The following is a 26,535-nucleotide window of genomic DNA, read 5'->3' as shown; positions in this document are numbered from 1 at the left end:
TTTCAGTCATCTGAATGGGAGTTGCAAAAAAAAAAAAAAAAAAAAAAAAAGAAGATCATTCAGGTTGTGTTTACATCAAAGTAGAAAACTCTTAAAGGGGTTGTCCCGCGAAAGCAAGTGGGGTTAAACACTTCTGTATGGCTATATAAATGCACTTTGTAATATACATCGTGCATTAAATATTGGCCATACAGAAGTTATATACTTACCCACCCCCCGATGTTGGTGTCCCCGTCTCCATGGCGCCGACCGAAGCCTTCGTCTCCCTTGATTAGACGCGCTTGCGCAGTCTGCCTCTATGTCCCGTTTATTGGGGCCGCTCCGGCGTGCTCGCGCCGCACAGGAAGGTCTTCTGCGCATGCGCAGACCAGCTCTCCGGCGCGAGCACGCCGGAGCGGCCCCATTCAACGGGACAGAGAGGCAGACTGCGCAAGCGCGTCTAATCGAGGGAGAATAAGGCTTCGGTCGGCGCCATGGAGACGGGGACGCCAACACCGGGGGGGGGTTGGGTTAAGTATATAACTTCTGTATGGCCAATATTTAATGCACGATGTACATTACAAAGTGCATTAATATGGCCATACAGAAGTGTTTAACCCCACTTGCTTTCGCGGGACAACCCCTTTAAGAGCCTTCATCACAGATTCTGTAGAAAAAAAAAAGCTAGAAAAAAATAGAATAAAAAACAGCACTGCATGCTGTACTTTTTCTGGTAAACTGATATAAACCCAATGGTGTTGTCAGGCATCCGTGTCCATTACGTGATGGATCCGACACCAAAGATATTGCTGTTTCTCGGTCTCTTCAAACTGCACAGAAAATTTGAATTGCGGTTGTTGGGGTGAACCCGTCCTTGGATGTATGGAATAGACATTCTGCCAAATATCCACCATGTGTGAATGCACCCTTACTGTTCACTGTCCAAATACCTTGACATTAAGCTTCCCCATGTGTTGTAGAACCCAAGTACGATGGGACCAGGAGTTGTAGTTACTTGGGTACCTTCCTGCGGCTTCACAACAGACACTCATCTCTTCACGCACAATCCCCTGCAGCTGCTCCGTGAGCGTCTGACAACTTGCATCCTTGTTGACAACTGATCCAGGGATGTGTACCTGCAGGAGGTGCTGCAGCACCCACCTCCTGTTATGGAGAAAAAACAAAAAATTAGGTTTTATTTTAACAATGGTAGTAGATTTTTCTAATAGATATTATAAACAAAAATTTCAGCTATCCCTAAGACCGGGCTCACAAGGCCGTAAGCGGAATCTGTGGTGAGCCCGGCCGTGACCATGCGTATGAACGTGAAATTCTACTGCCCATGACCGCGTACTCACACAGGCAGTCATGCGCAGTACACCTTTCTTTCGTTTAGATTTCCCGTGTCATCGTTTAGCAGGAACGCAAACACCTACAGCCCATACACAAAGCAAATTCATATGGGTTATGGGTATATCCGCGACAAAGAGCCTAATGTTCTCTACGATCACAGATATACCCGCAACCCGAATGCTGCAGCACATTTTCCCCTAGTGGATTACGCAATTCCAATACGCTAATGTGATCGGAACTGCATACAGCAATGCATTTGATTGATTTGCTTATTACTGCGGATCATACGCTCACGTAATCCGGCCGCGCAAGACTGGCCTAAGTACTTTTAATATGTCCTTCTGAAACCTTTTAAAGAGGACTCGCTATTGGATCGTGTTGATGGGGCTGGCATGGCTCTGCAGCCACAGCCCTGCTAACTATCCTTTTTTCTTTTCAAACTCACCCTAATTCACCTTAAGGGCTCTTTCCCACGAGCGTATATCGGCTGGCCGTTTTCATTGGATTCCAATGCATCAGATCACATGGCCGTATTCTTGAGACATAAGAGCGCCCGGCCAGGGCAATATAGCGGCGGCCGTTTTTATGTCGAGCCCAAAAGATAGTCCTGGAACCTTTTTTTTTGCTTGGAATATGTCAGCCGCTGCATGGTCTCCTATGGGAGCCGATGGCAGCGGCCGAAGGTGGAAGAGAGTTTAGCAGCGTGGCTGCTAAACTCCCTCCCTTTGCTCTCCACCCCCCCCCCCATCCCGTGCAGGCTCACCTCTGTTCTCCTCCCCGCTCATTCTTTGCAACGGGAAGGGGCGGGACAGGGCCTCCTCCTATTGCTTGCTGCGGACAAGGGACAGGACGTGGCCGGGATAAGATTTCGCCCTCTCCCCACCCCTTGTCCATAGCCACCAATGGGAGGAGGGGGACGGGCTGGTGCTTAGCTCCACCCCATCCTGCCCCTCCCACTGCAAAGAATGAGCAGGGAGGAAAGCAGAGGTGAGCCTGCGATGGGGAGGGAGGGGAAAGGGGCAGCGGCATGGTGACCTCGGCGCATATGCGCTGGGGCCCATGCCGTGTGAACTGGCACACAAACATTAGATTTGTGTGCCCGTTCACAAGCTTCTACGCGCCAGATGATAGCGTATAGCGGACGGCCAGAAAAACGCCGGCCTATATGCTCGCGGGAAAGAGCCCTAACTCTCAGCATAGCCAAGGTGTCAAGTTGGAGGTCCTTACCAGTCAGTCACTGGGTTTTGTCAAACTGTCAGCCAAGTCTGACGTCACCCATTGACTAAGTAGCGAGGACTGCCCACTTTAGGGTGGAGGGGGAATTAGAGCGATGGAACTTTATCTAATGACAGGTCCTCATTAAGAGTATAAAGTGTACTATTTAAGAGCTGTGACAAGAATGACTGCTCTTGGCAGCTTCGTGTATCCATTGCAACACACTTGTACTTATTAGCATAAAAACTTGATAGGCAAACTTTTAGCCAACTAGGACAGAACTTTTCTTAAAGAGTACCTTCACTAGAAGCTTCCTATACACCTCTATGAGGCAGTCTTCAGCTGCTGGGAGCAGCCCAAAATGAGCGAACATAGCTAAAGTGGCACCCTCATTCTAGTGATCAGTGGGGGTCTCAGCAGCAGGACCCCCTGATCAATACTTTTGACATGTTAAAAATTTTCAGAAAGTGCAGGTACTCTAATTTTTTCCCCCATGTGACAAACTAGTAAGAATTGAGGAGAATGCCCACTTCTGTACCATAAATTTCCAGCCATGGTGTTCTGTCTACAATGCCAATCACAAAGGTTTCTGATCAATTAAAAGATTGGGGGAAATCACTTTCTCAACATCAAACAGTTCAAGATATGGAAAAACTAAAAAGTAAAGACACACGTCTACAAGATTGACAGGAGGTTGTTAAAAACAGGTGATACATTCTAAGTTAAAACCCAAAATTATTTACTATAGAATGCTAGAGAAGAAAATTACCAGCCAAAAAGTGGTAATTCTATGCAAAAATAAAAACCCTGAAAATTCAGGTTTTGCCCAGTTTGCAAACACTCCATGGCGTTACTTTAATGGAAATCAGTTTCGAATTTAACTTTGAAGCATACTTTGTATGCTAAAGAGAGCCAAGTAGCGCTGAATCTTGAACATTTACAGGTTTCTCCTAATTGGCAAAAAAGGTGAAACCTGTCAATCAAGCCAAGCCAGGTGGAGAGAAGCTGGAGGGGAGTCACCCAGCAGACACTTCTCCCCATTCCCAGCTCATTTTAAAACTGTTTTCTCTAAAACGCAGACTTGTTTGATATTAAAGCAGTTTTTTTATATTGTGGGAGCCTGTCAGTATTTCGTGCTGCCCGTTGTTAGAGCAGCATGAATCTGCTGACAAGTTATACTCATCCTTTCCAATCCACTGTCTGACGTCTAAAAACATTCTGATTGAAGGCTATGCAGCTCTGATGTCTGAAGACGGCTGGCAGGGTATTCTTACTGTAGGTTACTGGCCGCTCTGTTGTCGGGGGATCTCTCAAACATGTCACATACTGCAGTACTGGCTCTAGCCAGCAGATGGTGCCATTGTATAATGGCAGAAAGAGAAAGCCCCTTAGGAAACCCTGAATCCAAAATTGGATTGCAAAGGGTTAAAACTGTGAAAATTCAGTTCCTTGATCAGAAATAAGCAAAGTTTGCCAATCAACCAACCTGCATGCAGTTCATCATTCATTTTAAAATAGGAACGGTCAACTTAAAAAACAAACAAACAAACAAACAAAAAAAACATAGTCCAATATATTAAGGTTTGAAACATTCCCCTACATTGGAGACCATATCATCACTTGTGATGCATGACCTTTCATCTACAGCGAATGGTCATCTAGAATCTCTTCAATAGCAGTAAACCCAGCGTTTAATCAGATGATAGAATTCATTTCCCATGGTGATGGGGAACCTGGTATAACAACTTGCTCTACACTCATGCAAGCCGAGAGCACGATGGAAGAGAGGAATCTCTCTACTTAGAATCTCCATTGATTCTGTCTAGGACATAATGGCCACGGTGCTCCTGATTTAGCGGTCTAGATACCAGCTGCTCCAACTCTGGCTCGATGAGATGAGCCCACAGAGAAGAGTCTGATGGGAAACTAATCACAACTCCTATGGGAAATCATTTAAAATGCAGTTGGAACATAAAAATCACTAGAAGCTTCCATTAAAGAAAAACAAGAATAAAAGCCAGCCGATAGAATCAGGACATTAGAAGAAAACAATCACCTGAAAATACAATTTAGTAGAATTGCTATCAGGTTATTCTGTGGAGTGTAGAACAGATCACATTTGTGGTCGGGATCAACTAGGGAAGCACTCAATATTATAAAGGTTACACTCTTCGTCAAACACACATCAAGCAACTAGAAGTTGTCGGTTTGCTGCAATTCGGCATGCAGTTCCATCTCAGGCAGATCTGCAAATGATTAGAGTTGTGGTGTGATTAGGTGAACTGTCTTGCCACCCAAGGACCTAAAACGGATTCCACGCTTGGCCTATAAAAAAAGCTCTGAAGCTACTCATGTGGAGTGACCTCTTTTCCTGCTTGTGTAGAGCTTGTTGACCACTAGACACCTCTACGACACAATCAAAGAGATGTCACCCCGTTACCAGAGTCTGAGAGGGGCGCATTATTGGAATATGAGAAGCTGTAAGGTCGTGTCGATGGAATTGCCCACCATATGGGTCATTCTGTTGAGACTGCTAGGTGGTGTTGGGACCAGTGAATGTATGAGGGCACACGTACAAGGCAACTGGGCTCAAGACGCCCTCGATAGACCACCAATAGAGAAGATCCTTCAACAAGCACAAACAGCTCCAACCGTTTCATTGCCTGCCATCTAGAGACAGGCGGCATCATTGTTACACCCCTGTGTCTGTCTAAACAATTTCCAGGCGCTTGGCTGCACCCATTACATGTACTGTCTTTAACACCCACCCACTGTCGCCTCAGTATGCAGTGGTGTGGTGAATGACAAAACTCTACTGCTACAGGAGTGGAAAGGGGTTGTCTTCAGCGATGAATCCTGTTTTTATTTGAGCACTGACGTCTGGGACACCAAATTCGACAGCCTACAAGTTTGCATGATCTAGAGACTCAGTTACAGCAAACGTGGAGCGATATGCCATAGGGTATCATATGGAACCTGTATGTCTCAATGCCCTTCTGTATCACATCTTGTATCCAAGCTAGAGGCGGTCCAACAGGGTACTAGAGCCTCCATGCCCCCCACCCCGTATCACATCTTGTATCCAAGCTAGAAGCAGTATAACAGGGTAATAGAGCCTTCATGCCCACCTGTATCATATCTTGTATACAAGCTAGAGGTGGTACAACAGGGTACTAGAGCCTCCATGCCCGAGCATATCACATCTTGTATCCAAGCTAGAGGCGGTACAACAGGGTACTAGAGCCTCCATGCTCACCCGTATCACATCTTGTATCCAAGCTAGAGGCGGTACAACAGGGTACTAGAGCCTCCACGCTCACCTATATTACATCTTGCATCCAAGCTAGAGGCAGTACAACAGGGTACTAGAGCCTTCATGCTCGCCCGTATCACATCTTGTATCCAAGCTAGAAGCGGTACAACAGGGTACTAAAGCCTCCATGCCCCCTTTATCGCATCTTGTATCCAAGCTAGAGGCAGTACAACAGGGTACTAGAGCCTTCATGCTCGCCTGTATCATATCTTGTATACAAGCTAGAGGTGGTACAACAGGGTACTAGAGCCTCCATGCCCGACCAGATCACATCTTGCATCAAAGCTAGAGGCAGTACAACAGGGTACTAGAGCCTCCATGCCCACCTGTATTACATCTTGTATCCAAGCTAGAGGCAGTACAACAGAGTATTAGAGCCTTCATGCCTGCCCGTATCACATCTTGTATCCAAGCTAGTGGCAGTACAACAGGGTACTAGAGCCTCCATGCCCACCCGTATCACATCTTGCATACAAGTTAGAGGTGGTACAACAGGGTAATAGAGCCTCCATGCCTTCCTGTATCACATCTTGTATCCAAGAATCATTGTGATTCTCCGCTCATGGCAGGCAAATCGCAGCATGCAGCGATTTGACGCGATTCTCCGCGGTCAGCCTGTCAGATAGGCTGACCGGTGGAGATCTGTCTGTCGGCTCCTGCTCCCGGGCGGCGGCGATCTGCCACAGGATACCGCAACGCCCGTGGCCAGGCAGCCTAACAATCACACCAATAAAGTTACATTCAATTACGAAAACTAATTCAAGGTGCTTGATTTTTTTGTTTTGTTTACAATGAGTGTTTGTGTGAGATAGATATATATATATATTATAGTACAACTACTACTGTGCTACATATTTATAATTCTCAATAATGCACTGGCGCTCCAAAAGATTCAAGTTTTGCTTGTTTGTGTTTGATCCGATGTTCGCCTTGAGAAATGAAAAAATGCAGGTGGCAGAAACTACCGGACTACAACACAGAGGTGACCGACATGAAGCCGTTCTAGAATACGTCCATGAAAATACGGTGGATTTGTGCAGGTAAACTCCAGTGTGAAATACCGTACCAGGTATGAACACATGGTAATACCGTACCAGGCGTGTGGATGACATTCTAACACGTCTCATCCACTTGCCGCAGATTTGCAATCGATCACAGCAGATATTCCCACTACATTTGGCCCTATAGAGACCTGGATGGTCCAAAACGTGTACGACTTAATAGCAGCAATGCGTGTCTTTCTATGCAAGAACAGTTCATGCCACAGCAATAGAGAAATAGATCATTAACATGTGGGGGTGTAACTATTGGAGAACAAGACCTGTGAATCCATGTTTCAGGGCTTTTAGGGAACTTGGTCAAAGCCAGTTTTCCAAGTTGTAAATCCCTTTCTGGGTTGATTGCTCCCGACTGGATCAACTCTTTTCTGTTGGAGAAATAGAAGACATGTTACTGTTGTAGAGTGGCACTGGCCAGAGAAAAGTCAAGTACATCATTTTCAAGTCAATATATTGTATAAAACCATAACTCTATGGAAACCTGTTGGTTCCAAAACCCCCAAAAAGATTTAAAAAAAAGGTAATACAAAAGGATTAAAGAAAATTAAGCCGACAACTAATACAGAATTTTAGATGTCACACTGCTTTCTCTTCCTCTATATCAGTTCCATAAAACCTGGGCATGACATGAGCAGTAACATCTTCCATGTCCTCCTAAATAGGCTAAGAGACCATAAATATACAGTCATGGAGGCGAACTGTTGCATTGGGAGCCGTCTAATCGGCAGTAATAGGAATGTGTGTCCGCTCTATGGAACAGTCCATGTAATTTCATCATACAGGAGATTCTGGCATCTGTATAAGCAACACACAGATCCCCACAGACACAAGAAAAAAAATGGCACCGAAGCCCGATTCACACTGTTACTATGAAACCCTCCAAGTATAATATACAGAGATGGAAGCTGCAAGAAAAAAAGAGCAGGCGAGAGACTGACACACGGCATTCCTTAACAGACCTTTCACACGAGATAGAATTACGCCACAAGACGCAGTCCAATTCGCAGCGTAATTCCACACCAAAATCCGCAGGTCTAAACGGCAGGCAAGTTTTAAGTTATTTTCAATTCCGCATCAAAATCCGCAGGTAGTCTGCAGACTTCGGTATGGAATTTACTGCGGCTTGCAGTGCGTTGTGCGGCCTATTCCGTCCCGTGTGAAAGGTCCCTAAAGGGTTTTCCCACAACTACTCTGTCTTTCCTGGTCACTGCTGATCAGAGCATGTGACTGCGGCAGCCAATCACTGGTTACAGGAGGTCACTGTTGTGCCCAGCGATTGGCTGCAGCAGTCACATATCCTGTTCCAGCATCAATAGGAAGAAAAACCTGTTATTAAATCACATTTTTGTGTTGACAATTAAAGGTGTTGTCCCGCGAAACAAAGTGGGGGTATACACTTCTGTATGGCCATATTAATGCACTTTGTAATGTACATTGTGCATTAATTATGAGCCATACAGAAGTTATTCACTTACCTGCTCCGTTGCTAGCGTCCCCGTCTCCATGGTGCCGTCTAATTTTCAGCGTCTAATCGCCGGATTAGACGCGCTTGCGCAGTCCGGTCTTCTTCTTTTCTGAATGGGGCCGCTCGTGCCGGAGAGTGGCTCCTTGTAGCTCCGCCCCGTCACGTGCCGATTCCAGCCAATCAGGAGGCTGGAATCGGCAATGGACCGCACAGAAGCCCTGCGGTCCACCGAGGGAGAAGATCCCGGCGGCCATCTTCACCAGGTAAGTAAGAAGTCACCGGAGCGCAGGGATTCAGGTAAGCACTGTGCGGTTTTCTTTTTTAAACCTTGCATCGGGTTTGTCTCGCGCCGAATGGGGGGGCTATTGAAAAAAAAAAAACCCGTTTCGGCGCGGGACAACCCCTTTAAGATTTGTTGTGGATTTTCTTTTTAACTGTGTCATTTAAAAAAGAAAATTAACAAAAAAAATCCCTCCTAAAATCCTGCATTTTTCACATTGACCACAGACCGATACTAGCCTGTCTCTTCATGATCTATAGATAAAGCTTTGCAGCCGTCATCTCACTAACATCACAGGCAGGATTACACTGAGAGGTAACACCTATATGTAGATAACACAGAATCCACTGTTCACTATAGGTATAAGCTGAGACCATCTACTCCCCTGCCTGCAAAATGACCCCCGCACAGGTTATAGAGCATGTCTAGAACAGTCTCTATACAAGTTAATGGGTTACCCTCGAGTCCAGTGTGTAGATGGCCCATGAGGCTGCTGTAAAGCATACATCTAAATGCTGTCCGAAAACATGGCCGCACCAATCGTTATGTGTAGACAACAAAATAAAAACAGGTTGGAAAAAAAAATACTAATACAAAAAAATGTTTGTGATACATTCCCTTTAATGTAGGACATGGCAAACTATACTTTTGCCTGGAGTTTCCCCTCTAGGGAAAGGCAGCATTACCTGACATTCCATGCAGTGGTGAAATCTGGGTTCAGTAACAACAGGGTGCAGGTCACATCAATCAGTTCTAGAGAAGAGAAAGGTCAACAGATCATATCACTGATTTTCTTGCCAATCATTTTTTTAAAGGAGCAAATTTAAAAGCAAGTGCACTGGAGCACCAGAGATTTACTAATGCAATATAAGTTCATAGGGCCCAATTTATCTCAGTTAAAAGGAAGAAAATTTGTGCCTCCGATTCAGAGATCAGTTTTTGTTGTGGCATCTCTGCTGTCCAGTCCTGATTCGGGCTGCAGGGGGTTTGGTCCTGATCCGGGCTGCAGGGGGTTTGGTCCTGATCCGGGCTGCAGGGGGTTTGGTCCTGATCCGGGCTGCAAGGGGGTTTGGTCCTGATCCGGGCTGCAAGGGGTTTAGCCTAATGTAGTACTTTTTATGTATATGCATTTTTAGTTCCCCCTGGATAGTATCCCCTCAGATCTGATCCGACTATTGACGAAACAGTCCAGGGGTCATCTAATGAGCTTTGCTTTTGAATACTGCTTTTTGGCACTTGCAAGATAGTAATGGGGGATGGATTAATTTCCAGTCCATTGGCCGAGTTAAGTTTAGGCATTGTTCGCACATCAGAATTTTGCAGCAGATTTGAGTAGGGATAAATCCACACTCTGAGTTTTCTAACCAATGGTATATAGGCCATGGACGAGAGCAGTGCCATTTCTATCCATCCATCTAGTTTCTATAGTCTAGTGGTGGAATACCAAACAAGGTGACATCAGTTATAGCTACCTACAGGCGACACTGCCACATGTATAGACTTAAGGGCCTTTTACAAGGTTGCAGTAATTGCCCAGACTATAGTTCATACACATGATCACTCCCAATCACTGCCCAGTGTAGATACTTCCAGTGTTCCAATGACAGAGGGAGAATTTGCTTACTTGCTGGTGAACACATTTCTTCTATGGAACATTAATACCACTGTTTGTCAGCAGCACGTCTCATGTCGCTGTATGCAAGGGGGGCGGAAAAAAAAAAAAAGAAAAAAAAAAAAATCACAGAAAATGGACATATACTTACCAATGTACTGATACAAGCGGGCAGGTAGAAGCATCACATCCATCAACATGCAGATATGGCCCTTTGCGGGGATTTTTTCTGTATATTTCCCTTCTTGTAGGGACTCACAAGAGAACGAGGACCCTTGGCGGTGGCTTGTGAGCTTGTGTATTTTGGCCAAAGTATTAACCGATACGTCATAAGAATCACTAACATGCAGTGTGGCTTTGAACGCTGGGGGGCCTAGTGTGGTTTACCGATGGGGTGCAGGATGGCCTGCTGGACTGAAATATGGTGTTACTAATAGGTAGTAAATATGCATGGTGCACTAGACGTACTATGTGCCCCGACACCCTTAGTATGCTTTATGCAAGTATAGTACTAAGCAGCCGCACCCTCTGTATAAGGTCCAATGGTGGATTTCGTTTGCGGAAGATCCGCAATTCAAAGTGCCCGTAGGGAAGCACTGGCATTCGCAACCTGAATTTAAGCATGCGCATTTGATTTGTGGACTCTCTGGTGCGGAAAACAAATCGCAGCATGCTCCATTTCAGTGCGGATTCCGCGCGGATGGGCTCAATAGAAATCAATGGGTGCGGACGATCCGCAGTACATATGCAAATACACGTGCGGATGCACTGTGGATTTGCAGGTTAAAATCAATTAGGGAGGTGGGGGAAAAAGCCTGGAGGTGGGGTTGCAGATTTTTTTCCATGCGCATCTGCGCAGAAAAATCATTACATCCATGATCTCCAGCAAACTGTTTCCACAGGCCTACCGCTGTGGAATCTAATCTGCCCGTGGACGTGAAGCCTTAGGAAGGTGTGCAAGTAGTTGTTCATCAGCACCCTCCACCTGTTCCTCCATTTAGCAGTTCGGCTGTCTGCATGTTGAGGATGGTTTCACACGGGCAATTGTAATATCGCTGCAAGAAAATCACGGCAATATCGCATATGTGCTCATGAGAGGTTTGAGCGTCAGCCATGCTTTCCCTGCATCACTTTCAGCGGCGATTTTCTCGCGCATTCTTCTCTCGCAATAGACAATAAGTTTCAAATGAATAAAAACGCATTGAACGAAAATTTCCAATTCGTGCGTTGCAATAAATGAAGGTTCCGTAGGGAAACATGGGTGATAGAATAGAGTAAAACGCCGAAAGATAAGGCAGCGATTACTAAATCTCACAACATCGCATGAGAGAAGACATCGCAAATGTGAATGTAATCATTGAAAAGCGAGGGTTTCATAATTCTGTGTTTTCACTCATTCTCGCATTGCGTGATTTTAAATGCCCGTGGAAACAACCTGAGGGAGGTGGCGCTTCTACCTGCCCTCTTGTATCAGTACGTTGGTAAGTATATGGCGGTTTCTGTGATTTTTCGGAAAACTGAACGAGCACTCAAAAGAAAAGGCTCATAATGACAACATACAAGTCTAGGTAAACACTCACCAAATGACTTGTTAGACCGTCAATTGGCGCTCGTTAAGGGCAATTGATCTGCCAATGTAAAAGGACTCATAGCTTTGTCTTTTTTTACTGTAATATGGGACAGTTACAGAATTCATAAAACACCTTTTTGAGAAGAAAAAAAGCCGATCCACTGTCTAGTCTTTGTTGAATTAATATGTTTATCAGGCAGCAAAAAGGTTTTTAATAAAGGAGATAAGCGGCATCATTTCCATTAAATACTGGATGATTTTGCATGCTAGATTTCCCCTTAAATGACTTTGACTAAGGAGGTTAGGGGCGCAGTAGAATTAAGGCTCCACAGGGATTCTTAAATATAGAACATCTAAGGAGCCTGGCACGGCCGCAGTTTAGCTACGTTATCTTTGATCTGCCAAAGGATTTTTTGTCTTAATATATTGCCTTTAATGTCATTTTAAGGAGGCAGGCGCACACAATTACAATTGTACAAGATGAGCAGCGACAGTTTTCTGGCATCTTTCAATACAGAAAAGTAATTCAGAGGCAGAAATCACTCAAGTCCATTAAGGCCCAATGTTCACGGACAAATTTGATTTGCGGATTCCGTGCTGGAGATCTGCATATCAAGCTGCCCATAGAGATGCATGAGCATCTGCATATAGATTATAACACGCGGATTTGATTTGTGGACCTTTTAGTCCGGAAGAAAATCAGAGCATGTTCTATTTTTGTGCGGTTCCCATTGAGGTCAATGGAAGCTGTCTGATCCACGGCACATCTGCAGCTAACACTGCGGACCTGCCGCAGATCCGGAAGAAAGCAGGACTTTTAAATAAAAAAAACCCCAAAAAACCACCGTACTGCGCATGTCAGACGGCGAGCTGTGAGGACCTTGCGCAGTACAGCGAATCCGAAAGTGAAACGATCCGCGCGGACGCCGCTGTCGGGGAAATGCAGGTAAGCATGGGTCACTCGCCGCAGGCAGCGCTGGATTCTGTACTGGATTCGCTGCCGTGAACATGAGGTCTTAGAGAGGGGGGCAGGGATAGCGCAAGTTTAGTTTAAAACTACACAGCAAAAAAAGCAATATTCAGCGGACTGGACTTTTTTTTTTTTGTGCGCGCTTTGGTGTATTTCATTATAATTTTTTTTTTTTTTTTTTTACCAGCAAACCATGTTCATTTGCATGTGGCACACAAAGACACGCCGATTGAAATGGACAATTAGTCCAGCGAGTGCACGTTGTGTTCTTTTTCCTGCACACTAAGGGCGCCCACCCACTGGCGTTTGCGATTTTCGTGCGTGAAACACGCAGCATTTTCGCGGCGTTTTTCGCGGCTTTTCCATTAATTTCCATTGACTTTCATGGGTGCATTAGGAGAAAAATAAGGACACATATGCAACTGACAGTTCCTATGTTAAAAAACGCAACGCAACGCAACGCAAAAAAAAACGCCAGTGGACAGGAGTACATTCAATTCTAATTGCTCTTGAGAAAAAACGCAAAACGCAAAGAAAAAAAAAATCGCCAGTGGGTGGGCGCCCTTACACAGCGTTTCACGCATTTCCTGTTGTATTTTTTGCGCATCCCTATGAACTTCAATAGAGACTTCTGGTCCACAAATATGCAGAAAATAGAGCATGCTAAGGTTTTTTTTTTTGAATGACCGAAATGTGCAGGAAAATATGCACATGTGATGTAACCCATTAAAATCATTGAGTTCTATTCACTGCGTATTGCACGTGCAAAGTCTGTGTGCGCAAATATTTCCATGTGAGGCCAGCATTACACTGCGGAGGATAACTTTCTAGCTCAGATACACATTGCTGTATTACAGATCTGTAATACTAAAATACAGTCACTGCTATGCTTCAAATCCCCTGTATCATTGAGCTCAACGTTAAAACACCAGTTGCAGCAGCCACCACTAGAGGGAGCTCAGTGCATACATTGGTATTGTTGAGTTCAAGGCATAAACTGTACATGTTGGCTCCCCACAGTTTATCATTAGCTTAATTTTATACAGGAAATCTGGACTTTTGTATCAGTAAAAAAACACACCTGTGCGCCGCCCTCCTCCCCTAAAAACATATATTATGAAAGAGAGGAACCCAGTGCTTTAATGCAAAGTGGCCTTAATTTGTCATACATTTCTAGCAGATGCTTTAATGATCCACACACTATTTTACATTCAGGGCATCATTAAATTCATCCAAGATTAATGAAGCTTTCCTGGCTTGTTAAGAACGTGTTAAGATTCAAGACAGAAGAATATTTGCATCTTTATTCTAAGAGAAAGTTGAAGCGACACACTTTCCATCTGATGTTCACCTGAGCCTCTGCCAACCAATTAAACACTGACTACATAATTTGTTCACCCGAGTTTAATGTTAATCAACGCAGCTTATGAATTAGACACACTTAAGGCCGCTTTCACACATCCATGAAAATTGCGCGAGATTCATGCAAAGCGAGGCGCACGTATGCGAACCCCCTTCCTGGAGGACAGGAACGTTGCCTCTGTAATGGTCTGGCTAGACATAAAGGGGCCTTTGAATTGGTGAAGTTATAGAGCTAGCCAAGTCTACCTGGAGACGTTCTGGTGAAGTGCACCCAAGATAAGAACGCATCAATCATTTGTTCCTTCACCAAGTCTTGGGCTACATTCATTTACTGAAAAGTAAATATTTAAATACCTGAAAGTTGGAGCTGAGTTTTGCAGCCTGGGATTATAACAAGCGTACCGATATGTATATTCACGTACACAAATATTTGTTTACACTTCCATCTTCTTGTCACAAACCATGATCACATTTAAAGAATACGCATACGTTTTCAAGAGGGTGCGGCTGCCCAGTGCGCTCCGGAGACCGGTTTTGCCGAGGCTGCAGGAGCAGACATGGGCGCAACACACAGACCACCAGATCCTGGAATGTGAGGGTCTCCAGATTGTGCACAGCCACAAAGTCACTGTAGCCCATAAACTGCTTACAAATAAAGCGGTGTAAGGCTGGGTTCACACTGGGCGGATTTGCCACAGAAATTCCGTTCGGAATTTCGCCGCGGCAAATCCGCCTACGGCCGCTAATCCCGGGATTAGCCAGCCATGTGGACCAGATTTCTCAGAAATCTCATCCACTCGAAACGGCGAATCCGCAGCGGCAAAGCTGTCAGAAGCCGGCGCTGCAGGGCGGATTCGCCGGATGCAGCATGTTCATTTTTTTGCTTCTTCCGCTGCCGCCACACTCTCCTCTATGGGAGCGCCGGCCGCAGCGGAAGACCGAGCGGCCAGGCCGCTTCAAAACCCGCGGCTAAGTGCCGCGGGTTTTGAAGCAGCGCTTCTCCTGGTGTAAATCTCACGGTTTTTCGCTGCGGCCAAACTGCGAGATTTCCGCCGGGATTCCGGTGTGTGTGAACCCAGCCTAAGGATTTCATATAGCAACAGCAATGTGAGCTCAAGTACTGGAGTTACAGATACTGAAGTAGTACAGGAGCTCTTTGAGCCTTATTCACACGGGGCTACAAAAACGCATGTATGTGAAGCCCATGGCTTCCAATGGGTTCTTTCAGGCTACAAAGCATCGCTCATGTGAAAGAACCGATTGGAAACCCTGGGCTTCACATATATGCGTTATTGTAGCGCTACAAAGTCGTGCGATTTTGTAGCCCATGTGAAGAGACTCTCACCTACTTTAAAATAAGCTTATGGGCTGGAAGTAGGTGACCCGCTGAGTCTAGGGATGTGTTTTACTTCCCTCCCCCATCGCTCCTCCAGCATCAACGCTGAAAGCCACCACGCAATCCCTAGTAGTCCGCCCTTTCTAATTTTATAAAGGGCAGACTACTTAGCGCACCGCTCAATGCACTGAGCAGCGCTCGCACCGGGGGAACATCCCCGGACTTGGCAGGTCACCTACTTCCAGCCCATAAACTTAGCTTAAAAAGCTAAAAGTCAGTGACAAGTGTCTCTTTAACTGCATGCCCAGCCTGTAATCCCAATGAAGAGCACTACAGTTAGTCCTGATGGTCACACTGTGGAGAAACGATACAGGAGAGAAATGGCTTGCATTTAATTCCATTAGTTACGGTATGACTCTAGGTCTCTTTAAAGGAACAGGAAACCAAAATATGCCCATATTATTCATGCAGGAATCTTGTTAGAGGTAAGGCTTGAGTTTACAGATTTTACCTGTCATGAGACACCCAAGCCAAAGTGAATAGCAGCGGGTGACCGCCCGTGCGCACTAGCACTCCATTCACTTCTGTGGGATTGACAGAGATAAGAGATAGCCAAGCCAGGTACAACTGAAGTCAATGGAGTGCTAGTATGCATGGGCGGCCACCTGCTACCATTCACTGCAGAATTAAGCAGCATAACAGATAAATATCTATAGTGAAGCAATAAAGACAATTCCCCTACTTTGTTTTCAGGTTGGTTTCTGAGATCACCTGGACAGGTAAAGCCCTAGAGAACTGTTCACATGTTGTGGTGCTGCATGGCACCCATTGTTGCTGGGGTGGTGTGGCCTAGAGCTGTGGGGGCCGAGCCTGGCAGCACTAGCGTAGATGGGCTCCTGGGTTACTCCCCTTGTAAGCTCTGTATTGTTGCAGCGGGAGTCGCCATGCGGTGTTGCACCTAGTAGGGTAGTGACCTACTAAAAGGGGTCGCTGTGAAGTGGCTAGCAGGCTTATAGAAGCTGATCAATATGTAGCCAAGAACCTGATGTTCACAATACTGCTGAGAAGCGGCAGATCGTGTATGTTATGTGCGAGCCACGTCTTCTCTCTACTTGGAATCGTAAGATAAATAGACACTGATCTTCAGTTTGGATACAAATGTGGGGATCTGAGATCCAAAAATAAAGAAAGGGTAGAAGAGGACTGAACACGGAAAGTGACAAGGTGGAAGAAAAAAGTAGTTACTTTATAACCCCCCCCCCCCCCTTCCCCCAATACGAGGACGACTTACCATCTCTATTGAGCCACAGTTTCTTCTGCCGGTAAAGCAACAGCTTGTTGTGCACGTAGGGCAGCAGGAACTTGATGCACCAGCTCTCCACCCCCAGCTTATTCTCCACCAGTACGATGGGACTGCGATTAAATTTGGCTTCTGGGCACGGGATCAGGCCGATTTCATCTCTGCGCAACAGACAAACATTCAGTTCAATCGATTCTAGACGAAGACGTCTACAGACTAGGCAGAACCGACTATGGCCGGTGACACATCGCCGTATTTCAGCATCCCATGATGCTTAGTGTCCGGGTCAAGATACCTGCGGTTAGCCAATGCACTGGTCTGCATTAAGGATGCAAATGTGGTGGGGTGTCACTGGCCTAAATGACAGTTGTTAGATTACAATCACTGCTACCGGAAGAGATACAACTCCATACTTAAGACTGGATGGAACACCGCGTCATTTTGGAAAGATGCGCCCAACCCCCCCGCCCACACACACACAACTAAAAGGGGGAAATGGCGCATAACCACTATTCCTGCAACGTGTGAATAGGATATCCAGAGATAAGGAAAATCATGGTAGACTAATAGCAGTGTGTGAACGTACCGAAAGGGCAAGCTCATACCGGTGTTTACCATGTAGTGCCCAGATGTTACAGCAATATTTAACCCCTTAGTGACGGCGCTATCGTAAAACTACGTCCTGCTGTTGCAGGACATGTATGCAGGGAGGTAGCGCCGCTATCTCCCTCCATACAGTGCGGGCGTCAGCTGTTTATTACAGCTGACACCCGCGGGCAATAGCCACACTCAGCCGTTCGCGGCTATTGACCCTTTAAATGCCGCTGTCAATTCTGACAGCGGCATTTAAATCCCCCGAACGCTGTTTGGGGGTCCCGCACGGCCCCCCCGCGGTGAGATCGGGGGAACCGTGCAGGTGCCATGGCAGCCGGGCGCCTAATGAATGGCCCCAGGGCCGCCTTAGCAGACTGCCTATCAAGCCATCCACACAGGGTGGCTTCATAGACTGCCTGTAAAAAAGCAGTATGACGTAATGCTATAGCATTACGTCATACTGCAGGAGCGATCAAAGCATCGCATGTTAAAGTCCCCCAGGGGGACTTCAAAGTAAAGTAAGAAAAAAGATCAATAAAGTTTTTTAAATTGTAAAAAAAAAAAAAAGTTATAAAAGTTTAAATCACCTCCCTTTTGCCATATCAATTACTAAAAAATCTAAATCATAAAATAAAAATATGTATTTGGTATCGCCGCGTCCGTAAAAGTCCGATCTATCAAAGTAGTGCATTATTTTTCCCGCACGGTGAACGTCGTCCGAAAAAAAAAATAAAGAATGCCAGAAATACACTTTTTTAGTTACCCTGTCTTCCAGAAAAAATGCAATGAAAAGCGATCAAAAAGTCGTATGTATTCCAAATTGATACTATCGGAAACTACAGGACATCCCGCAAAAATTGAGCCCTTGCTCAACTACGTCGACATAAAAATAAAAAAGTTATTGCGCGCACAAAATGACCGCAGAAAATAATTGAAAAAAATTAAATATCTTTTAAAAAAAATACAAGTACTACAGCAAAAACAATACTATATAAGTTTGGTATCGTAGCAATCGTACTGACCCATAGAATAAAAATATCAGGTCGTTTTTGTTGCAGTTTGTGCGCCGTAGAAACAGGACGCACCGAAAGATGGTGGAATGTCGTTTTTTTTTCCATTTCTCTCCGCTAAGAATTTTTAAAAAGTTTTACAGTACATTATATGGTACAATAAATAGTGCCAATGAAAAATACAACTCATCCCGCAAAAAACAAGCCCTCATACAGTGACTTCGATGGATAAATAAAGGAGCTACGATTTTTTTAAAAGGGAGTAGGAAAAAACAAAAATGGAAAAAAGCAAAAAAGATCTGTCACTAAGGGGTTAAGGTTAGATAACCTCATGGTTTGGGGGCTTTGCGGCTGGTTTCTATTGTGAAAAAAAAATGTCACACACAAGAAATGCATTAAAAATTATGGTCAGGGTTTTCTGGGAACTACTTCTTTAAGATGACTGTCCAATAAGCTCACAAGTGATCTATAAATTGCTACCTATAGGGAAGATGATTATCGGTTATTTTCCTCCACTTTTGCTGTCTGTGACTACATTTCATCTACAAGGAGTCTGAGACACACCCCGGCTCATCATTGGTCCAGGCTGCAACTCCGCCTCCTCAGATTGGCTGCTGTGTATAAAGCCAGGTCTTTCCCAAGATCATCAAGAAGTCTGTGCCCAGAGGGAAAACCTTGGTTAAAAGGGCTTCTGGCATGCCCTCTGGCATTTTACTGGGCACAATAGCAGAACATGCTGCGATACTTTGTGGATCAGTCTGTGCCGGAGGCTTTGAACAGAGACTCCAGTGCAAATGAGAACGGGAGACTGCGGCCACCGGTCCCAGTGAAAACAATGGGTGCTGCGATGTGAGACCTCGCACAGGACAGAACATGCCGCGATTTGTTTCCTACATCGCATCGTGGTGCCATGCAGGAAAACCTCGCTAATGTGCAAGACCCCAATCAAAAGAATGGGGTTGATATTCGCACAGCGCCGAGTGAAGCCGGCCAAAGGGTGTATTTACATGGGTGATTGTCTCATACGTATTTTGTGCGAAAGCGCAGCGATATCGCAGGGACCAGCGATGTGATGCCGCCTGTGTGAACGAGGCCATAACATTTTTCCGTTTCCCTTTGTGCGCTTGTTTTCTGCAGGCCACGTTGTACTTATTAATGGCACCACTTAATGTCCCAATAATCTATTAAACAAGTTTTGGCCATTTTTACGTGCGGTGAACTGGATAAAACGTCATTGTTTTACGGTGCAGTAGAGGCTCTTCGTTCACTCTATTCTGGCCTTAACTTTTTTGTGGCCATATTCTGAAACTCATCGTTTTTGGCTTTTTTTCTGTCAACAGGGCTCTGGGTAGGCACGGTCTTTCAGACCAGATTTGGTTTTTACTGGCACTTTTTTGGGGAACCTTTTAATCACTCTTTATTCAAATTGCTCTTTTAAATACAAGGTGCCCAAAAGATTCACAACCCTTAGAGCTCGCTCACACATGTGCCCTGCGTATTACACGCATAGTAGGCCTGATTCACACGGACGTTTATACAAAATGCTGTGCGGGTCACGCATCGCTTTACCGGCCTGTGGAGCCTATGGCAGCAAGTGACAGCGCATGACAACATATCTCACGCACGCGGTCATGCACACTGTGATTTATTTTTTTTAAACTCCGCGCTCTGTCTCATAGCCGTGTTGTGTATTCAAAGTATTGCGTATGGCCGGCGTTGGATACACTAGCCACAGGAAAAACTATCACTGTTCCTGCGTGATACACGGTGAAAGAGCACGCTGCCATCTTTCTCACGTGTGTATCTGCAGGCAGTGTTTATATGCTAAAGTGAATGTATCAATAAAGGTCCATGTACTTTCATTGACTCAATTCACTGCGTATCACGCTCCGGGGCGTAATACATGGTGAAAACACAGACGTGTGAATGAGCCCCAATAAGTAGTGCTAAAAGTGCATTGATTTTTATTGGGACACTCACACCTGCGTTTTTTGTTTTTTCTCCACACAAGTATTGTATGTGTGACAAAGACGCATGTCCTATTTTGGCACATACCGCTTCCCTAAAAATAAGTCCTACCCTGAAAATAAGACCAACCCTGATTTTTGGGGAAACTTGAAATATAAGTCCTACCCAGAAAATAGGCCCTAGCTGCATTACATTTTAAAAAAATATATTTAAAAAAAGTAATACCACACCTCCACCATCAGTCTTCTGGTACTATTGTATTATGTCTCCACCAGAATAATGGTGGCAGTTAAGGGGTAGGTAGCGCCCCCAAAGGTCCTGATTGGCTGGCAGCTGCAAGGTCCTAGCAGCATGGGGATTGAGTTATGGCTGGGATGGAGGGTTACGGTAAGGGTTAGTCTCTGTGTAAGGCTTACATTATTACGCCTAACACTGAGAGTAACCCTAACACTGCATCCATGCAAAAAAATGACTCTCCACACTGCCAGGACATTGCCACATGTCCAACATCATTTTCCCCACTACCATTCCGCCACATCACCAAACGCCAAGCAGTTACCGGACTGCTGCAGAGAGCCTCCCTCCTTTCATGGCCACATTACCAGGACAGGAGCACCTATCCACAACGCAGGACGACCTTCCGCCCCCCAAGCTCTTCCTGGGCCCGCGGACCTATGCAGAGAGCAGCCCCCGCTTCATGGCCACAGGAGGAGGACTACAGCAGCTATGACAAGTGCATCAACACCGACCCGTCAGCGGAGAAGGCAGACCGGGAGTGGTGAGTGGCAGGCCCCCAGAGCCCGAACACTTAAGTGAGACGAGCGCAGAAGGTAGAGCGGAGTGGCGAGTCCCAGGACCTGCCAGGCCGACGACGGAGAACGAGCCGTGCAGCCAATCAGGAACAGTGGGCATCACCTGGCTGTCAAACAGCCTTACCCTTGTCGACACCCACCACGTCCGGTGTCGACAAGATACACCAGTACCCAGTCTTCTTACCGCATCTTCTCCTGGCTCCTGCAGTTTCCTGGGCCACGTGACCTGAAGCCGGCCGGATCCTCTTCTTCTGGTGACGTTACGTCTATTCTCGGTATTCTCCTTCCTGCAGGTTAGTGTAGGTTACGTCACTAGTGATGTTCACTGCCTAGCAGGGAGTGCCGAATCCTATGCCGGGCTATTGCTGAGACTGCCCATGCACACACTGTCTCGCGGCAATAGTATATACTAGTGACATAGCATACACTGACCTGCAGGAAACAGAATGCCTGTGAATATATTTAACGTCACAGCATGCGGCCGCCTTGCGGTGAGATGACCCGGGGCACTGCAGGAGCCAGAAGAACGGCGGGGAGAAGAAAGCTGGGTTCCCATGGGACGGAAATCCTGTGGAAATCTTGCGGCTTGGCCACACCGAATAGTCGTGAGATTTCCGTGGGAGAGCTGCAGCTTCAAATTTGGAGTGGTTCGGCCGCCGGCATTCTGTTGCAACTTTCTCTCCCCATAGAGGAGTGAGGCCGCAACAGAAAAAAAAAAAAAGAATTGACATGCTGCAGCTGTCAATCCTACGCCACATCTCCGGTTCTGCCCGGCTTTGCCGCCCCGTGTGGACGAGATTTTTGCAAAATCTCGTACACATGGCTGACTAATCCCAGGATTAGGAGCCGCGGGCAGATTCGCCGCACAGAAATCCTGCACAGAATTTCCGCAGCAAACCCATTCTGTGTAAACATATTATAAATACTATACCGCGTGTTTAAAAAATACTAATAATATACACACAGTGGAAGTCTATGGGTGTTGTAAATGGTTTACGGCCTATCCTCAGGACAAGTGAGCAATAAAGATTGACAGATGTCCTTGGCCTGGGACCCCCACTGATCCGCAGTCATGCACTAAGCCAATTTCTGCAGGAAACAAACAGCTCCATTCTTAGTGCAGTGGCTGGGCTTGGTATTGCAGGCACTGGCATCACAGGAATGGGAACTTGGCCTACAATACCAAGCTTAGCCACTGCAATAAGAACAGAGCTGTCTCCTTCCTGCAGAAAGCAGCTCAGTGCATAAATACAGTGGCCCGGCATGGTCCTAAACGATGAACATCTGTTAACCTACTATTAATGACCTGCCCTGAGGATAGGCCATAAATAGTCTACAGCTGGACAACCCCTTTAACTGTATACGTCAAAGGTTTCCATCAGAAGCCCCCCTGATGGTAACCATGGATGCAAACTGACGACACAGAGGAACCTTCGGTGGCTTTACACAGGACAACCGTCAGGCACATAAGCGCCGGACAGCCGCCCCAAGACTTCCTGCGCCTTGGGCTTTCACACGGCAGAGATGGTCGTTCAATGACTGGAGGTGAGCGCAGCCAAGATCTTATCCAGCCGCCCGTCTCCATTCATGGAACAGGCAGTCACTGGAAGATAATCGACTGCCTGCTCACAGCGAGCGAGAACTCCGGCACTTTGTTTCACTGCCTATTTCTCGCTGTCCTGTAGGGTCCGGACAACCATTGCTGAGGGTCACTCTCACCCGCCTATCCTCTCTCTGAGGCCTCATGCACACGGGCCTATGCAGTTCTGGTCTGTGAAAAACACCATATTCACCACATATGTGCGCTTTCGGTGGATATGATTGTTTCTTACATCCTTGTTTTATCTATACTCACTCTGTTTTTCATGCAAGCAAAAAAAAAAAAAGGCAAAACGGCACAATTGATATAATCCGCAGGATTCTGTACATGGGTTCCGTGCGGGCTCTTCATTTACTCCCATAAGGTTATTAATGAGCGCGCACTGCAGGTAGGACGGCTCACCAATACTGCGCGGTAGGTACTTATTTGGATGGGCCTGGGTAGTCACGGAGGTCGGTCAGGGGCGTCCAACAACTACTTGGGAGGCCGATTGTCCCGGGGAACATTGAAATTGTTCCACAGGATGCGGCAGAATTTGCTGTCCTGAAAAGCATGTCTAAAGCCTGGTTTAGACAATGATTATCGCGCAAAAGATGCCTTTTGAGCGATAATCATTGTGTGCCTTAACAGCACAAGGTGATCGCTCAAATAATGAGCGATCACTTTGTGCTCCGAGCGGGGTATATAGAAGACAAGCGGGGCCGCCTGTCTTCTGCATCCAGCCGTTCTCTGCTCGGAGCGCCCAGCTGTTATACAGCTGAGCGATCTGAGCAGGGTATGCAGAATACAGCTGGACTGCTCTGTTCTTCATACCCCGCCTGTCATCAGGGAGCGGGATACAGCTGAAACAATAGTATCAGCTGTATCCCGCTGTGAATCCCTGATAAGGCTCATCGTTATCTGAAAGAGAACGACCAGAGACGGCTTAACGAAAACTACGTAATGTCAGCGCAGTTAGAAACAACGATTATCGCTCAAAAGACGGCTTTGAGCGATTTTTGAGCGAAAATCGTTGTGCCTAAACGGGCCATAGGGCGTCCTAACGCAGGAGGAATGCGCAGAGAATAGAAGTCATTTCAATGGGTTTGTTCACGTTTCTGTATTTTGCGTGCGCATTTTGGGCGTGAAAAAAAAAAAATTGTAAAAAACAGAACACGCTCCATTTGTCTTCGTATTTCCGCATCAAAGGTCTCCATAGAAGTCCATGGGCAGAGCGCAAACCGCAAGGAGATGCGGGAAAAAACGTATTAGGGCTAATTTCTCACCGGCAAGCGCGTGTAACTCAGCCTGATATCGCGCTCAGGAATGCGCGATTTTCCCACGGACGCAAGGAGTTTGTCTGACAAAAACGCCCGGCCTCACCGCAGGTGTGTAGCGATCCTCCGCGCGGCTCTCAGTGTTTTCCGTGGTTTTCAATGGGACATCTCACATCACATGGTACGCGCCATAATAAGCTACTGAAGACACTGAGCGCGGTGATCCGAGGGAACGGCCAAACATGGAACAGGACACGCTTTTTCCTGCACCGCGATGCGAATAAAAAAAAAAATCATAAACACGCTGTTGTGTACGACCCAATGGGGTTCGTATTATCGCATCTCGCAACGTACAAATCGTGCGTGATTTCCTCAGTCATGTGAACGCGGCCCAAGGCTAATTAGTCATTTTAATCAGAATATCTTTATTCGTTGCGTGCAAATGAACATGCGCCAAAAATGCTGTGAAACACGCCGACGCACGCGCCAGCTTTCATTCTGGAAAAAAGGCGACGCTCGTGTGCGTGCAAATATGCGCTTGGGCACGGGACACCAATGCACACTGATGGGAAAGGCTAATTAGTCTAACGAGCGCCTGGTGTTCTTTTTTCCAGCGCATCACGCGCCCCCATAGACTTTTAGTGCACAAACGCGCAGAATAGGACGCTTGGGGTTTTTTTTGTGTGCGACTGAAATGCGAGCGCCAAAATATAGATGTGTTGACTGCGACGGCTTCCATTCTCTGCGCACGCGCGAATACGTCCGTGTGAAGGATCCCTTAGATACGCCAATTTTAGTGCAAAATTTTTCCACAGGACAGAAAAATCTGCTGGGGTGAAAGATCCCTGAGAAAGCAGGCAGCGCGGCCGCGGGGAAGACATATAGAGCGCGGAATCCGCGCCAGCAAAGCGGCGAGACGTTATCGTCGGTCAAGTTCCCAAATCAAATTGTCAAAAAAAAAACTGTGACCGAATGGCGTTCTATCGGCCGGGCCCTCTTAGACGAGACGATTATTGGTCGTACGAGCGAGGGCCGTCATCATCACTATTGCGCCGTTTACACATCGCCGCCTCGCGAACACGCTGCTTAAACTGAACGATAAGAGAACGAGTCAACCAGGATGTTTATGATGCAAAAAATGAACGACGAAGGAAGAGCGAACGATCGTCTCCGTTATTCCGGCGCGGACGGCGGCTCGATCACTCACTTTTGCGCGCTTACGGTTCGTCGGCGATACATTATGGCGGGTAGGAGTGCCACCTAATGACCCCCAATGCTGCACCTGCTAAGCCCCCCTCATGCTGTCCTCCGGGGGTCTCCGCGCAGCTGCACTCCCCCATGTGGGCAGCGGCTACCACGCAAAGTTTCCCAAGTCGCGCCGCGCCGCCATACTCGTCCTAAGCCGGCGACGTCACAGCCCCCTGCATGACGTCACTCACATGTTGGGGTTCCTCCGGAAGGCGCCGGTGATGTCCTTCACCACCCGCTGCACCAGCACCTCCACCTCCTCCTTCCACTCCGCCATCTCCGAGGCTGCGGGCGGAGAATCATGCGCTTCCGGGTCAGCCTGACCCTCCTCCTGCGCCGGGAACTTCACCGGAGCCGTCACCCGGCAACCGCGGCCCGCGCACTGCATGCTGGGACACCAGCCATGTACTCCCTCAGGGGGGCAGCCTCATGATAGGGGGCTCTCTGGGCACCCAGGGATATGGCCAACCATGTATTCCCTCAGGGGTCAACCTTATGCCAGGGGGCGCACAGGGGAATCAGGGATATGGGCAGCCATGTACTCCGTCAGGGGGTCAGCCTCATGACAGGGGGCACTCAGAAATATGGCCAGCCATGTACTCAGGAGGGCAGCCTCACAATAGGGGGCTCTCTGGGCACCCAGGGATATGGCCAGCCATGTATTCCCTCAGGGGGGCAGCCTCCTGACGGGGCGCTCTGGGCACCCAGGGATATGGGCAGCCATGTATTCCCTCAGGGGGGCAGCCTCATGATGGGGCGCTCTGGGCATTCAGGGTTATGGGCAGCCATGTATTCCCTCAAGGGGGGCAGCCTCATGACAGGGGGCACTCAGGGATATGGCCAGCCATGTATTCCCTCAGGGGGCAGCCTCATGACAGGGGGCGCTCCGGGCACCCAGGGATATGCGCAGGCATGTATTCCCTCAGCGGGGTCAGCCGCCTCATGATAGGGGGCGCTCTGGGCACACAGGGATATGGGCAGCGATGGCTGGGCACACCACCGTATACAGGCTACATATTACCCACTCATACTTTGGCGCACAGTGCTGTAAACAAACTCCCACGAGCATTTGTTTACCGCGGCCTCAGTGCATTTCCGTGCACAGAATACAATTTTCCCTAGGTGGCCATGTTGCACGAAAAACGCGCACAAGAAAATTTGCGGCATGTTGTATCTTAGTACGCGCCATAGTACCCGGTGTTTGGCGGTGCACAACAAGTACGCAGCGTCATTC

At 47.0% G+C, this 26,535-nt stretch overlaps 1 protein-coding gene across 1 annotated transcript in view; it reads right to left on the bottom strand.

The window, feature by feature from the left end:
* PTAR1 (protein prenyltransferase alpha subunit repeat containing 1) overlaps positions 1-25,645 on the bottom strand; it is a 44,986-nt gene extending 19,341 nt beyond the window's left edge. Inside the window, exons 1-5 of the mRNA XM_066604189.1 lie at positions 25,493-25,645; positions 16,805-16,974; positions 9,350-9,416; positions 7,182-7,286; positions 930-1,143 (exon numbers count right to left, since the gene is read on the bottom strand). Coding sequence (XP_066460286.1) covers positions 930-1,143; positions 7,182-7,286; positions 9,350-9,416; positions 16,805-16,974; positions 25,493-25,578 — 642 coding nt within the window. The 5' untranslated portion in view covers positions 25,579-25,645. The remainder of the gene's footprint in view (positions 1-929; positions 1,144-7,181; positions 7,287-9,349; positions 9,417-16,804; positions 16,975-25,492) is intronic.
* Between the last annotated feature and the right edge of the window lie 890 nt (positions 25,646-26,535).

This window comes from Eleutherodactylus coqui, chromosome 5 (genome assembly GCF_035609145.1).
Source record: "Eleutherodactylus coqui strain aEleCoq1 chromosome 5, aEleCoq1.hap1, whole genome shotgun sequence".
Taxonomy (NCBI): domain Eukaryota; kingdom Metazoa; phylum Chordata; class Amphibia; order Anura; family Eleutherodactylidae; genus Eleutherodactylus; species Eleutherodactylus coqui.
The sequence above is the reverse complement of the archived record's forward strand: the minus strand, read 5'-3'. Positions and strand labels throughout refer to the sequence as shown.